General features: G+C 37.5%; 1 protein-coding gene across 3 annotated transcripts in view; it reads left to right on the top strand.

Moving 5' to 3' along the window:
• UBXN7 (UBX domain protein 7) overlaps nucleotides 1-16,340 on the top strand; it is a 60,335-nt gene that overhangs the window by 23,792 nt on the left and 20,203 nt on the right. For all 3 annotated transcript variants that reach the window (XM_025285725.3, XM_025285730.3, XM_044942978.2), the window contains 3 exons: nucleotides 3,155-3,222; nucleotides 11,896-11,961; nucleotides 13,754-13,866. In XM_025285725.3, coding sequence (XP_025141510.1) covers nucleotides 3,155-3,222; nucleotides 11,896-11,961; nucleotides 13,754-13,866 — 247 coding nt within the window. The remainder of the gene's footprint in view (nucleotides 1-3,154; nucleotides 3,223-11,895; nucleotides 11,962-13,753; nucleotides 13,867-16,340) is intronic.

The following is a 16,340-nucleotide window of genomic DNA, read 5'->3' as shown; positions in this document are numbered from 1 at the left end:
CCTGCAGAATGGACCGGTTGGATCTCCTTGCAGTCCAAGGGACTCTCAAGAGTCTTCTCCAACACCACAGTTCAAAAGCATCAATTCTTCGGCACTCAGCCTTCTTCACAGTCCAACTCTCACATCCATACATGACCACAGGAAAAACCATAGCCTTGACTAGATGAACCTTTGTTGGCAAAGTAATGTCTCTGCTTTTGAATATGCTATCTAGGTTGGTCATAACTTTCCTTCCAAGGAGTAAGCGTCTTTTAATTTCATGGCTGCAATCACCATCTGCGGTGATTTTGGAGCCCCCAAAAATAAAGTCTGACACTGTTTCCACTGTTTCCCCATCTATTTCCCATGAAGTGATGGGACCGGATGCCATGATCTTTGTTTTCTGAATGTTGAGCTTTAAGCCAACTTTTTCACTCTCCACTTTCACTTTCATCAAGAGCCTTTTTAGTTCCTCTTCACTGTCTGCCATAAGGATAGTGTCATCTGCATATCTGAGGTTATTGATATTTCTCCCGGCAATCTTGATTCCAGCTTGTGTTTCTTCCAGTCCAGCGTTTCTCATGATGTACTCTGCAAATAAGTTAAATAAGCAGGGTGACAATATACAGCCTTGACAAACTCCTTTTCCTATTTGGAACCAGTCTGTTGTTCCATGTCCAGTTCTAACTGTTGCTTCCTGACCTGCATACATATTTCTCAAGAGGCAGGTCAGGTGGTCTGGTATTCCCATCTCTTTAAGAATTTTCCACAGTTTCTTGTGATCCACACAGTCAAAGGCTTTGGCATAGTCAATAAAGCAGAAATAGATGTTCTTTTGGAACTCTCTTGCTTTTTCCATGATCCAGTGGATGTTGGCAATTTGATCTCTGGTTCCTCTGCCTTTTCTAAAACCAGCTTGAACATCAGGAAGTTTACAGTTCACATATTGCTGAAGCCTGGCTTGGAGAATTTTGAGCATTACTTTACTAGCATGTGAGATGAGTGCAATTGTGCGGTAGTTTGAGCATTCTTTGGCATTGCCTTTCTTTGGGATTGGAATGAAAACTGACTTTTTCCAGTCCTGTGGCCACTGCTGAGTTTTCCAAATTGGCTGGCATATTGAGTGCAGCACTTTCACGGCATCATCTTTCAGGATTTGAAATAGCTCAACTGGAATTCCATCACCTCCACTAGCTTTGTTCGTAGTGATGCTTTCTAAGGCCCACTTGACTTCACATTCCAGGATGTCTGGCTCTAGGTCAGTGATCACACCATCATGATTATCTGGGTCGTGAAGATCTTTTTTGTATATTTCTTCTGTGTATTCTTGCTGTCTCTTCTTAATATCTTCTGCTTCTGTTAGGTCCATACCATTTCTGTCCTTTATCAAGCCCATCTTTGCATGAAATGTTCCCTTGGAAGCCTTAGATTGAGAGAATTCTGTACACGCACACACATTCACATAAAATGTAAAGTGAAGTATACCAATAATGAAAAGATCTATTCAGGTAAAAGTTGTCTGTTAAGATATCTTTTTCTTAAGATAATGGCCTATTCTTCTTTGGTGAAAGAGATTTAATAGAGCTTCTTCTTAGAGACACATGTCTATTTCTTCAGAGTATTGCAGTTCTGTTTGTGAGCAGTGACTGAAATCCAGTAGGAAAGAGTTCATAATGTAATACTAAATTATCATTTATGCTTCACTCATTTGGCTTATTGTAGATTTCTTTGTCTGACTGCTGCTGCTAAGTCGCTTCAGTCGTGTCCAACTCTGTGTGACCCCATAGACGGCAGCCCACCAGGCTCCCCCGTCCCTGGGATTCTCCAGGCAAGAACACTGGAGTGGGTTGCCATTTCCTTCTTCAGTGCATGAAAGTGAAAAGTGAAAGTGAAGTCGCTCAGTCGTGCCCGACTCCCAGCGACCCCATGGACTGCAGCCCACCAGGCTCCTCCGTCCATGGGATTTTCCAGGCAAGAGTACTGGAGTGGGGTGCCATTGCCTTCTCCATTTGTCTGACTAGTTCTTTTTTATTTACAGTATGTTAGTTTTTGTTGACAAATGAGTATTGATACTTCATTAAATAGCATGTTTTGATGTTTCAACTTTTAGGTGTCAAAAACAGCCTTAAGCTCAGTTATTACTATTAGAAACACCTGAATGAAAAACATTGGCCTAAGTTAAATTAACATTTAAGAGGAACATATTAAATTTGGAACTTACTACATGCTATGAACATTAATCAGCAGAGTTTTGTATTTGAGTTAAAGCTCAAATAACTAAATGACATATAAAGAGATATGTACCATTTTTACAGCGTATCTAAATGAGTATTCTTCACTAGAAGAGATGGGTTATTAGTAAACCCTCTGGAGGTAAACTCTGAAGAATTTATAGGCTTTTAAAAGATGAGTGTTTTTTCTTGTTATTAGTGTCTGTTTAATGAATAATCCAAGAGTACTGCCTAGGTTGGACTTCCCTGGTGACTCAGTGGTAAAGAATCGCCTGCTAACACAGGACATGCAGTTTGATCCCTGGGTCAGGAAGATCCTCTGGAAAAGAAAATGACAACCTACTCCAGTATTCTTGCTGGGAAATCCCATGGTTCGAGGAACCTGGCAGGCTACAGTCCATGGGATCACAAAAGAGTTGGACATGACTTAGTGACTAAACAACAAAACAGCATCTACTTACTTTAGCTCCATCATAACTAGCATAAAATTAACTGCCTGTGTAAACTTATATTAATATATCTGTGTTTTAATTCTCTATTTGATGTAGTGGTGATGTAATATTGCTTTTATTAAGCTCATACTTTTCCATTAATTTATTCCTGAACTTTTTTTGTGTGTGTATAAATTTCCTGTCTTCTTTTTCCTTAAGAATTTAGGGTAGGGAACTTAAGAGGAAAGGCACAGTATCTTTTATTTTTATGTTTGTTCTCTTTCCTTAAGCCCATTTGCTCTGTCTATGCCAGGTACCTTGTCCCAGTTGATCTCTATTTGGAAATCACCCAACAATCACTTGTCATAATTTAATGTGGTTCCTTAAAGTCACTAAGTCTGTTGTTCATTTTACTTGTTAATTTGAATGTATTCATAATAATTACAGTGAGAATAGGTAGCAGAAAACAGTTTTCATTTGGATATTTTCCCACTTATTCTTTTTTCTTAATAGAGAGGAAGTTCGTGCCCCAATTCCTCAAAAGCAAGAAATACTGGTGGAACCAGAACCTTTGTTTGGTGGTAAGTTTACCTTTTTTTCCTAACTTTATTTGCCTTTATTGTTGTCTTCAAGATTTTAATGAAGCTATCAAAAGATGTGAAGGCTTGCTCAGAGGTGGTTATTTCAAGTACAGTCAGTTCTTACCTTGTAATTCCGTACTCCACTGAGGCAAGTTGCACAGTTGGTTCTTTCTGAGGAGTGAATCAGATTAAAAAGTTGATAGCTGTTTCAGAAGGCCAAAAGGAGGAAAATAAGCAAAAGAAATTGCTGCCTTATAATGGAAACAAATCTATCATTAGATAAAAGACTCTGATTGTTTTTTTTTTTTTTTGAATACCCATTTGACTGCCATGTCCTTACTGTCTTGATACACTATATCTTCACTCTTTTTTTTTTTTTTTTAAATGTATTTATTTATTTGGCTCTGCCAGCTCTTAGTTGATGCATGTGGGATCTAGTTCCCTGGCCAGGGATTGAACCCAGGTCCCCTGCATTGGGAGCGGAAAGTCTTAGCCACTGAACCACCAGGGAACTCTTATTTAATTTCTAGAAGTGCTCTTCCTGTATTGAAAAAAGGAGAAAATAATCTCTAATCCATGCAAAAAATTATGGTATCAGTCTGGGGTGCATAGAGAAGATGGTAGGAAATAGAACATTTTATCAGATTTAAAGAAAAATTATAGTTTTTTTAACACAAAAATTATTATTGTATTTTATTAAAAATATTTACTTATTTGGCTACATCAGGTCTTAGTTGCCCCAAGGCATGTGGGATCTTAGTTCCCCGACTAAGGACAGAACCTTTGTCCCCTGCATTGGAAGGCAGATTTTGTTATTCTTTAAAAATTTGGGTTGGGGGGATAATTGCTTTACAATATTGTACTGGTTTCTACAATATTGTACTGGTTTCTGCCATATATCATGAATCAGCTACAGGTACACATATGTTTCCTTTCTCTTGAACCTCTATTTCCCGCCCCATCCTGTCCTTCTAGGTAGTTACGGAGCAGTGGGTTGAGCTCCCTGTGTCACACAGCACATGCCCACTGGCTGTCTGTTTTACATATGGTGATGTGTATGTTTCCATGCTGCTCTCAGTTCGTCCTGCCCTCTTCTACTGTGTCTACAAGTCTGTTCTGTATGTCTGTGTCTCCATTGCTGCCCTGCAAATAGGTTCATCAGTAACATCTAGATTCCATATGCATGCATTAATATACAATATCTGTCTTTCTCTTTCTGACTTACTTCACTCTGAATATTGGGGTACATGTGTTTCTTTCAATTATGGTTTTCTCAGGGTGTATATTCAGTGGTGGGATTGCTGGGTCACATGGTAGTTCTATTCCTAGTTTTTTTAAGGAATCTGTACTGTTCTCCATAGTGGCTGTATCAATCTACATTCCCACCAGGAGTGCATGAGGGTGCCCTTTTCTTCATATCTTCTCCAGCATTTATTGATTGTAGATTTTTTAATGATGACCATTCTGACCAGTGTGAGGTGATACCTCATTATAGTTTTGACTTGCATTACTATAAAGCTCTTAGAGGAAAACATCAGCAGTACAGTCTTTGACATACATCATAGCAAAATCCTCTTTGAGCCACCTCCTGGAGTAATGGAAATAAAAACAAAAGCAAAATGGAAATATACAAAGGGGATTTAATTAAACTTAAAAGCTTTTGCACAACAAAGGAAACAAATAAGATTAAAAGACAACCCTTAGAATGAGAGAAAATAGTTGCAAACAAGATAATTGACAAAGGATTAGTCTCCAAAATATACATGCAGCTTAGTACCTTAAATAACACGATCAAAAGTGGGCAAAAAACCTAAACAGACATTTCTCCAAAGAAGACATACAGATGGCCAACAAACACATGAAAAGATGCTCAACATTGCGTATAATTTTATTTTAACAAGCACTTACCTTTTGTGAGCCAGATATTTTAGGCATTAAGAAGTATATTAAAACAACAGAAGATAAGGAACTTCCCTGCCAGTCTAGTGGTTAAGATTCTGCACTTCCCACTGTTAGAGGCACAGGTTCCATCACTGGTTGAGAAACTAAAATTTTGCCTGGTATGTAGTGTGGCCATAAAAACTTAAAAAGAAACCCAAAACCCAGAGGAAGAAGTTATGATTTGGTTGGGTAGACAGAGTCATAGAAATATGTATTGTGTATATTGAGAATAGTGATGCCAAAAAATAGGTCTATAAGAAGTCGGTAGGCAGGCTAAAAGAAGAAATAAGTTGTAAGAAAAAGATGAAGAAAATTATATAAACCATGTCTTTTGATTTGAAAAATCCAGTTAGTTGAGAGTTTTAAGATTGATCTTTAACCTGGCAGCTTTGGAGTTTACTGTAGAAAGAAATAAAGAATGTACTCTCCAGCATCAGATATAATGACGAGAGGAAGATTCAGAAATAAAGATGGGAGAAAGAGCACTATAAGGTCTGAATATTGAAGAATAATATGTGCTTTCTGCTTTTTTTTTTTACATATAAATGTAATGGAGCTCAGGAATAATGCCCTTGAAAGCTTTCTCTTTCCTTTATTGCAAGGAATAAAGGCAGGATCTTTGTGTGGGGAAGACTACAGCAAATGGGTTCTATGCTGTTTTACTGTTTGAAGCAAAAGAGTTGCTATTTGAAACATCACTTTCTTTTACCTCAGGTTTGATGAGGGTGGGGGATAAGAATGACTTTATACAATTAGGAAGTCAGTCTTAACTTTCGTTAGTAGACCTTATGATAACTTTGAAAAGGTTTTTGGAGAACTGTTTTCTTCTTAGGAGTAGTATCGATTTAAAGTGTGTTTCTCAAAGTGTGGTCTGAGAGTCCCTGATACCCTTTCAGTGGGTCTGTAAGAAGAGAACCATTTTCATAATAATACTAACAAGTTATTTGCCTTTTTCACAGTGTTGACATTTGGGCTGATAATTGAGAAGCAATGATTGGTCAAACTACTGCCATCTTAATTAAATCAGGGCAGTAGCACCAAACTGCTGCTACTTGTTGAATTCTTCACTGATACACACTTGCAGGTTTTTTTTTTGTTTTTGTTTTTTTTTTTTTAAGCCAATTTTACTTATTAATGTTCTTGGCAAAGCAGTAAAAATTAATTTCATTTGATCTTGACCCATATTTTTAAACTATTCTTTTTGATGAAATAGGATGTGTATATAAAGCACTTCCGTATACTGAAGTGCTCTGGTTACTTTAAAGAAAAACACTTGTACTCGTGTTTGAGTTGAAACCTAAACTAGCTGCTTTTTTTATGGAACGCTATTTTTCTTGAAAGATTACTGACAAACTGTAGTTATTTAGAGTTAGGCATTTGGCAGACATTTTCTTGAATGTGAACAAAGCCTGTTAACTGCTTCAAGGCAAACAACTGACATTAATTGTTGCCAGTCATTTGAGGAAAAAACAGCTTTCATGCAGAACTTAGAATTTTAGAAAGTTTAAGTCCATGATTGTGATCTTGTTAGCTTCCTAGTACTTAAAGGCTTTCTAATGAGATTCAGTTCAGTTCAGTCACTCAGTCGTGTCCGACTCTTTGTGACCCCATGAACTGCAGCACGCCAGGCCTCCCTGTCCATCACCAACTCCCAGAGTCCACCCAAACCCATGTCCATTGAGTCAGTGATGCCATCCAACCATCTTTTCTTCTGTCGTCCCCTTCTCCTCCTCCTCAGTCTTTCCCAGCATCAGGGTCTTTTCCAATGAGTCAGCTCTTTGCATCAGTTGGCAAACCATTGGAGTTTCAGCTTCAACATCAGTCCTTTCAATGAACACCCAGGACTGATCTCCCTTAGGATGGACTGGTTAGATCTCCTTGCAGTCCAAGGGACTCTCAAGAGTCTTCTCCAACACCACAGTTCAAAAGCATCAATTCTTCAGCGCTCAGCTTTCTTTATAGTCCAACTCTCACATCCATTCAAGACCACTGGAAAAACCATAGCCTTGACTAGACGGACCTTTGTTGGCAAAGTAATGTCTCTGCTTTTTATGTGCTGTCGAGGTTGGTCATAACTTTCCTTCCAAGGAGCAAGCGTCTTTTAATTTCATGGCTGCAGTCACCATCTGCAGTGATTTTGGAGCCCCCCAAAAATAAAGTCAGCCACTGTTTTCCACTGTTTGCCCATCCACTTGCCATGAAGTGATGGGACCGGGTGCCATGATCTTCGTTTTCTGAATGTTGAGCTTTAGGCCAACTTGTTCACTCTCCTCTGTCACTTTCATCAAGAGGCTCTTTAGTTCTTCTTCACTTTCTGCCATAAGGGTGGTGTCATCTGCATATCTGAGGTTATTGATATTTCTCCCGGCAATCTTGATTCCAGCTTGTGCTTCCTCCAGCCCAGCGTTTCTCATAATGTACTTTGCATATCAGTTAAATAAAAATGGTGACAATATACAGCCTTGACATACTCCTTTTCCTATTTGGAACAAGTCTGTTGTTCCGTGTCCAGTTTATCTGTTGCTTTCTGACCTGCATACAGGTTTCTCAAGAGGCAGGTCAGGTGATCCGGTATTTCCATCTCTTTCAGAATTTTCCACAGTTTCTTGTGATCCACACAGTCAAAGGTTTTGGCATAGTCAAGAAAGTAGAAATAGATGTTTTTCTGGAACTCTCTTGCTTTTTCGATGATCCTGCAGATGTTGGCAATTTCATCTCTGGTTCCTCTGCCTTTTCTAAAACCAGCTTGAACATCTGGAAGTTCACAGTTCACGTATTGCTGAAGCCTAGCTTGGAGAATTTTGAGCATTACTTTACTAGCGTGTGAGATGAGTGCAATTGTGTGGTAGTTTGAGCATTCTTTGGCATTGCCTTTCTTTGGGTTTGGAATGAAAACTGACCTTTTTCAGTCCTGTGGCCACTGCTGAGTTTTCCAAATTTGCTGGCATATTGAGTGCAACACTTTGACAGCATCATCTTTCAGGATTTGAAATAGCTCAACTGGAATTCCATCACCTCCACTGCCTTTGTTCGTAGTGATGCTTCCTAAGGCCCACTTGATTTTACATTCCAGGATATCTGGCTCTAGGTGAGTGATCACAACATCTTGATTATCTGGGTCGTGAAGATCTTTTTTGTACAGTTCTGTGTATTCTTGCCACCTCTTCTTAATATCTTCTGCTTCTCTTAGGTCCATACCATTTCTGTCCTTTATCGAGCCCATCTTTGCATGAAATGTTCTCTTGATATCTCTAATTTTCTTGAAGAGATCTCTAGTCTTTCCCATTCTGTTGTTTTCCTCTGTTTCTTTTCATTGATCACTGAGGAAGGCTTATCTCTCCTTGCTGTTCTTTGGAACTGTGCATTCAAATGGGTATATCTTTCCTTTTCTCCTTTGCTTTTCACTTCCCTTCTTTTCACATCTAATAATAATAATCTTCTGATGAGATTAGTGGTGACATTAACAGATAGTTATTTTTTAAAATATTTTATGATGAAGTGGTCAGTATTTGGAATGTTTTGCATAACTCAGTGAACAAATATTTTCAAGCCACCAAAGTACACTGTTACAAAATTGTACATGGGTGAAGTATCTGTTCTGATCAATATGTATTTGTATATGCAATATATATTAGATATCTGCTGCTGTTTAACAAATTGTTTCAAAATTTAACGTCCTGAAACAACAAACGTCTGTTATATCACCATTTCTATGTGTTAGGAATCCAGGTGTGGCTTAGTTGGGTCCCTCTTTTATGGTCTCTCAGGGGTATAATCAAGGTGTCAGCCAGGGCTACAGGCATCCCAAAGCATGACTAGAGGAAGAATCTAAATTCACTTATGTGGCTGATGGTTGACTGGAGACATCATCAGTTCATTACCACAGAGCAAATGAGAGAGCCAGAGAGGACAGCTCAGGATAGAAGCCACCATCTTTTTGTAACCTGATTATTGGAAGTGACATCCTGTCACCTCTGCCTCATTCTGTTTGATCCTGCACATACTCAAGATGTTCACGCACAGGTCATGAGATAGGGGAGAATTGGGTGCTGTCACAGAGCCTGCCTACCACGTAGACCAGTAGATTTAAATGTAGCAGAGTATGAAAAGTTCATTGATAATATTTCAGATTCCATGTTGGCTACCAACCTTTAAGAAATTACCTCTGATTGAGTTTGGTGTAGTAGCCGAGGAAAATGTTGACAGTTACCTTAAAACTGTTAAAATACTCTTCCCTTTTACAATTACATGCCTGTGTGAACTTAAATTTTATTTTTCTTCATACACTTGAGTTAAAAGAATAGCAGCAGATTGAATGCAGAAGCAGATCTAAAAATTCAGGTGTCTTCTCTTACAGCAGTTATTAACAGAGATTTATGAAAATGTGAAACAGTGCTCCCCTTCTCATATTTTTTTTTTTCTCTGTTTCTCCCCTATTCTGACTGTGAAGCTCCGAGTGAATCTCTTTTAGCTCTTTGCAGCTTAGTTTCTTTGACCTCAGTGACCAGTACTCTTACTTTATGGGTAGTAGCGTAAGAATAAAGAGGACTGATGTTTACTTTTAGCATATGGTTTGGAAGAGTCTGGAAACCATGTATGAAGAGGCAGGCAGGAGTAATAATGGTCCTGATAGATAGTAAGATATCTAAAGATTATACCCTTGAGAGACCATAAAAGAGGGACCCAACTAAGCCACACCTGGATTCCTAACACATAGAAATGGTGATATAACACTACACTAGAGGTGTAGTGGCCTGAGGAGAAGTTCTTGCTTTGACTTAGGATAAATAAGGGGGAAACAAATGGGAATAGGTCATGAGTCCAAGAAATACGAGGGTAGTTGGAAAGCTAGCAGTAAGGACCTACGATGAATCTCCAGGAGATTGAGAAGGGCTAAATTGGAGGCAGGGTTGGGGGAGTGAATATGTATGTGTATAAAGAACGTAGAATGTTGATTGGCCTGCCATTGGTAATTTAAAAATAAAAAAAAAAACTACCTTTTATATATTATGTACTACCTCTCCAATAATAATATGCTTTCTTAAGCAGCTGTTCTATGTCTTAACTGAAGATAATTCTTAATTGTTATGGTTAACAATTGGTTAAAACTTTCTTAATTGTTATGGTTAAATAGTACTTGATAATGAGTTTTAAGAAATCATTGAGAAATTATTACTGCTAGAAACATATATATTTAAGATAGGAACTCTCAAATAAAAATAGTTCCAAGATTGAAAGAATATTTCTTGCTTCTTCTGTATAGAGGGAGGGAGAGAGAAATAATGCAATATTTAAATTTTATAAGTTTAATAAAATTTAAAATAAATTTGTATAATTTATTCAATAAAATAAAACAATTTATATGTAAAATTCAAGTTAAATTTGAAATTCAATGCAAAGTTAAAATATAGAAGCCTCTCATTTTTACCAAATTCCTTTTCCTAGAGATAATATTGTGATTCCTCAGTGTAAATACTGATATGCATATGTGCATAAATGATATGTGCTAAATTGCTTCAGTTGTGTCCAACTCTTTGGGACCCCATGGACTGTAGCCCACCAGGCTCCTCTGTCCATGGGATTCTCCAGGCAAGAATACTAGAGTGGGTTGCCTTGCCCTTCTCCAGGGGAATCTTCCAAATGATATACTGACAGATAATGCTTTAAACAAATAAGTAATTTTTTAACATGTGGTTCTGCATTTTTTTGTTATTTTTTTGTTTTGCTTTTTACTCAGTAGTTCTTAAAGAATTACCCTATATAATGGAAAATGCAGGCTGTTGTGAAGGATGCTTTGAACTTGGGATTGGGGGACTTTCATAGTTTCTATCTGATCTTACTATCTAATCATCATTTCTTACAGAGTATTATTCTAGTTACATGCTTGCCGGGCTTGCCATAAGCCAACTTAGTGACTGTCATCCATATTGAAGGAATCATTAAATGTCCTTATTTAATGTATATAAAGACCTGGTAATTTTAAAAAATTTTTATATTATAGTTGATTTACAGTTCTGTGTTAGTTTTAGGTGTACAACAAAGTGATTCAGTTATATATAATATACATGTATCTGTCCTTTTTCAGATTCTTTTCCCATTTAAGACCTGGTAAATTTTTTAGGTTTAAGAACATACAGTAAGATAACATTTTGATGATTGCTTTTGAAACTTTATCTGTACAATATTTAAGGATTGGGTAATAGGCCCTATTCAACAGTATCAGAAGACATTGGTTCTGTTTATTTCTCTGTAATTATAGGAAAAATTTATACTCTAAAATTAAAATTGTTTTTTGGTGTTTATAATTCTACATGTGTGCCACTTACTAAGAAGTAGTTCTTAAATACTATGGTTTAAAATTTACTCAAGTATTTTACTAAAGGGTAGGCAGATCCTTTAAAATAACCTGAATTTGATATGTGGAGCATGTGTAAGATTCATCTCCATGTGGAATCATCCTCACAATCTTTCTTCCTGTCTTTTTACATAAGTTTGGCCAAGTCTTGGCTGGACCTTAATTTTCTTTTTTATAAAACAAAATGTTGGTCTGCAGATGGTTACATTAACTATATATGAACGACTTGAAAGTTTTAAAAATATTTTATTTTTTGGAAGAGGGCACTATTATCAATCTTAGTGTCTTAAAATAAGAAATTCTTATAAAGACATTTTAGAATTGTTAAAAAATTAATGTTTAAGCTTTTGTGTCAATTCTGTTTTTTTCTCCTAAAGCTCCTAAAAGACGACGGCCTGCACGTTCAATATTTGATGGTTTCCGGGATTTTCAAACTGAAACTAGTAGGTATCTATGGATCAGTTTATCATCTCCTTTTCTCTTCCTCCTTCCTTCTGCCTCCATTCTTGTCTTTTTCTCCCTCCCCGTCTCCTGCAGATAAAACCACAAGGTGGAAAAGCACCCATACACTCCCCTTCAAGTCAAGATCCTGGTTTGTTCTATATAATTTTTTTTCTTAAAAAGAAAAAAATGATTAATATCAGGCCTAATAACTTTGAGGATTCATCTTATTTTGAAAAGTAAATTATGAATTCAGTCTGTGATTGTTATTAACTCCCCCTTGCTGCTGCTGCTGCTAAGTTGCTTCAGTCATGTCCAACTCTGTGCGACTCCACAGACGGCAGCCCACCAGGCTCCTCTGCCCCTGGGATTCTCCAGGCAAGAATACTGGAGTGGGTTGCCATTTCCTTCTCCAGTGCATGCAAGTGAAAAATGAGAGTGAAGTCTCTCAGTCATGTCCGACTCTTCGCAACCCCATGGACTGTAGCCTACCAGGCCCCTCCGTCCATGGGATTTTGCAGGCAAGAGTACTGAAGTCGGTTACCATGTCCTTCTCCACCCCCTTGAGCTGAATTATTCTAAATTCTAACCTACTTGCTTATAGAAGAATAAGAGAAGTGGATATAATATTAGAAATCTGATTATTTACGAACTTAATCCATTTCTGAATGAGCACTTAAATGCTGACTATAATAAAATAAAAACTGATTTTCCTCAGGAACCTGATATATGTCAATTAAAGGAATGACTACAATGAAAATGATTATTATAGGGATTGAAAAATACAAGAAAAAGCCATATTACCCCACGCAGCCACTATTAACATTTTGGCTACAGCTGTTTGAAATAGGTTTATGTCTTTCTGTGGGATAAATTAGAACGAGAATCTTGACCATCTACTTTTAGTGGATTTAGTACTGATTTCGGAGAAGGCAATTTCATCCCACTCCAGTACTCTTGCCTGGAAAATCCCATGGATGGAGAAGCCTAGAAGACTGCAGTCCATGGGGTCGCTGAGGGTTGGACACGACTGAGCGACTTCACTTTCCCTTTTCACTTACATGCACTGGAGAAGGAAATGGCAACCCACTCCAGTGTTCTTGCCTGGAGAATCCCAGGGACAGAGGAGCCTGGTGGGCTGCTGTCTATGGGGTCACACAGAGTTGGACATGACTGAAGTGACAGCAGCAGCAGTACTGATTTAGTAATGGAACCCTAAAGAAAAGGACAGATACGTTTAGAGAATATGTGAGGAACTTTTGGACCATATTTGATTTTGTAATGATTTATAATGAGTTCATTGAAGCTCAGATAGGTCTTGTAACTTGAGAGAGTGGAATCCAGACTGACTTAAGTCATCCAGGGAATCCTGTACACTTCCAGGAGCAGATGACAGCGGTAGTCATTGTCTCTCACTGGCAGAGTCTTTCAAGATTGGGAATGTTGAAACAATTGGAATGTAGCTAGATAAATTAAGGTGACTTTCAAAATTAGATAAATGGAGATGAAAATTTTCTTGTATGCTTAAGTTCATTTTGAGTATGTGAAGGAAATATTTTGAATAGTGACTCTTAGGTAATTTTTGCCTTTATCCCTACCTTTGGATAGAGAGCACCAAGTCTTAAGACTTTCTCCCCAGCTCACTTTGTATTATTTTTCAGAGTCAGCCTTAGATCTTTGCATTTGAGATCAAGCACATTGTTCATTAGTTCTTGCAATTGATACATTTTTTTAATTGGGAGATTTCATGACTTTTATGGCTAATTGAAACTTTCTTATCCTCCTGTGTTGCAGTTCGGCAAGAACAGGAATTAAGAAATGGAGGAGCAATAGATAAGAAACTAACTACCCTTGCAGATCTGTTCCGGCCACCCATTGATTTGATGCATAAAGGCAGTTTTGAAACAGTAAGTTGTTGGAGATTCTAAACCCAACCTGTGAATCCTTTTGCAGTTTTTAGTGGCATTTTTCTAAGAGCAAAAAAAAGTTTTCAACATATAGAGAAATTGGTGTCTTAATGAGATACCTAGAAAGTTACATTGATTTATATTTCTACCACCAGTATATGATATTACCTAATAAAATCACTTTATTGTGTGGCATCATTTTAGAATCTGCCATTTTTATTTATTTTTTTAATCATTTAAAGTTTATATGTCTTTGACTACTACTGGGAATAGTCTCTGTGTGTGTTTTGGCCATTTGTGAATTGTTTATAGTTACCTTTTACTCATTTTTTATGAGGATCCAAGTGTGTTTGAAAAGAGCATCTCTAATCGCAAAATATGTTCTCCTTCAGTTCTTGGTTTTAATTTAGCTGAAACCAAAGGAAAACCTTCTGGAGCAGGTTTATTTGATTGTCTGCTAAATTATAAGCTCAATGAGGGCAGGGGAACCATGTTTCTTTTTATTTTGGTAATCCTTTCAATCCAGTCTCTAGTGTTTCATAGGAACATGATACTTGTTAAATGAATACGTTTAGTTGGGATTTTAAATATTCTTCTGTTGGTGTTCAAACAGCTTGATTTTGTGTGTTGACTGGCATGTTAATGCTCTGTTGAATCAGAAGAGCATTTCTATAGCTGTGTATCACTTAAATTTCAGGTAAGTCTGTTAGGATAAAGTAGGGTAAACACTTAACTACAAAAATGACATTAGTAGCTATATATTTGGAAGTGAATTATAATTGTGTTTTTAAAAACATTTTGCCCTTTAACATAACACTTCAGATCAGATCAGTCGCTCAGTTGTGTCCAACTCTTTGTGACCCCATGAATCGCAGCACACCAGGCCTCCCTGTCCATCACCAACTCCTGGAGTTCACTCAGACTCACGTCCATCAAGTCAGTGATGCCATCCAGCCATCTCATCCTCTGTCATCCCCTTCTCCTCTTGCCCCCAATCCCTCCCAGCATCAGAGTCTTTTCCAATGAGTCAACTCTTCGCATGAGGTGGCCAAAGTACTGGAGTTTCAGCTTTAGCATCATTCCTTCCAAAGAAATCCCAGGGCTGGTCTCCTTCAGAATGGACTGGTTGGATCTCCTGCAGTCCAAGGGACTCTCAAGAGTCTTCTCCAACACCACAGTTCAAAAGCATCAATTCTTCGGCGCTCAGCCTTCTTCACAGTTCAACTCTCACATCGATACATGACCACAGGAAAACCATAGTCTTGACTAGACGAACCTTTGTTGGCAAAGTAATGTCTCTGCTTTTGAATATGCTCTCTAGGTTGGTCATAACTTTCCTTCCAAGGAGTAAGCGTCTTTTAATTTCATGGCCGCAGTCACCATCTGCAGTGATTTTGGAGCCCAGAAAAATAAAGTCTGACACTGTTTCCACTGTTTCCCCATCTATTTCCCATGAAGTGATGGGACCGGATGCCATGATTGATCTTTGTTTTCTGAATGTTGAGCTTTAAGCCAACTTTTTCACTCTCCACTTTCACTTTGATCAAGAGGCTTTTTAGTTCCTCTTCACTTTCTGCCATAAGGGTCTAAGTGAAATATTTAGGTTAAGAAATTTAATTATAAGCTGCTGCTTTCTGCATTCTTTAATTTTCTGAATTGTAAAACCTGAAAGTGTTTGGCTGCATGTAACAAAATCCAAATAATGGAGGTTTGACCAGATGTGTTTCTTTTTGTTGTGTAAATAAAGTTCAGGGAGTCTGATGTCAATTTATCAGCTCAAAAATGTCAGGTTAGATGTCTCCTCAGTTTTCTTCATCTTTCACTCGTGATCTTTAACATGGCAACTGCCCATCCTTTCTAATAACCATTGACGGAGAATAACATAATATGTAAGAAAGAAAAAGGATCTGAGTTTGTTTTGATGTGCTTTCTATTTTCATTAGCTTCTGTGTTGCTCAGGGGCTTAGTGAAGTAACTCTGAACTTGACTTAATTTGGACACTTTGGCCTCATAAAAAGCAGTTAGTCTGCTGCTTGTTCATTAAGGGAAGATGTGAATCTTTCAATATTGTCATCTGGAGTTTGATTCAATTTGTTGTATCACCTTTTATTCTTTGTATTTTGTGACCTATGTTGTTTTCAACTGTATTTTTTCACTGATAATACTCAACTTTATCATTTACAACTCTTTAAATGATATACACATTCCCAGAAAAAATAGGCATTTCATTATGATTAATGGTATATCCATTAGTTTTATAAAAATTAGGGAAGCAATATGCAAAATTAAGTTGCTGAAACTTAAGAGAGATGAATGTTAAAAATTAAAGGAATAATGAGGTTGCAAAGATTTGGACACGACTGAGTGACTTTCACTTTCTTTGGTTGCTCAGGCAGGACCCATAGGTTTGGATTAGATGTAGATCTGAGCTACAGTTTTACAAGTTTAGAAACTAGACTTTGTTGTTTCTTAGT

This window comes from Bubalus bubalis, chromosome 1, assembly GCF_019923935.1.
Source record: "Bubalus bubalis isolate 160015118507 breed Murrah chromosome 1, NDDB_SH_1, whole genome shotgun sequence".
NCBI lineage: Eukaryota > Metazoa > Chordata > Mammalia > Artiodactyla > Bovidae > Bubalus > Bubalus bubalis.
Note: the sequence above shows the minus strand (reverse complement) of the source record. Positions and strands in the feature narration are given on the sequence as shown.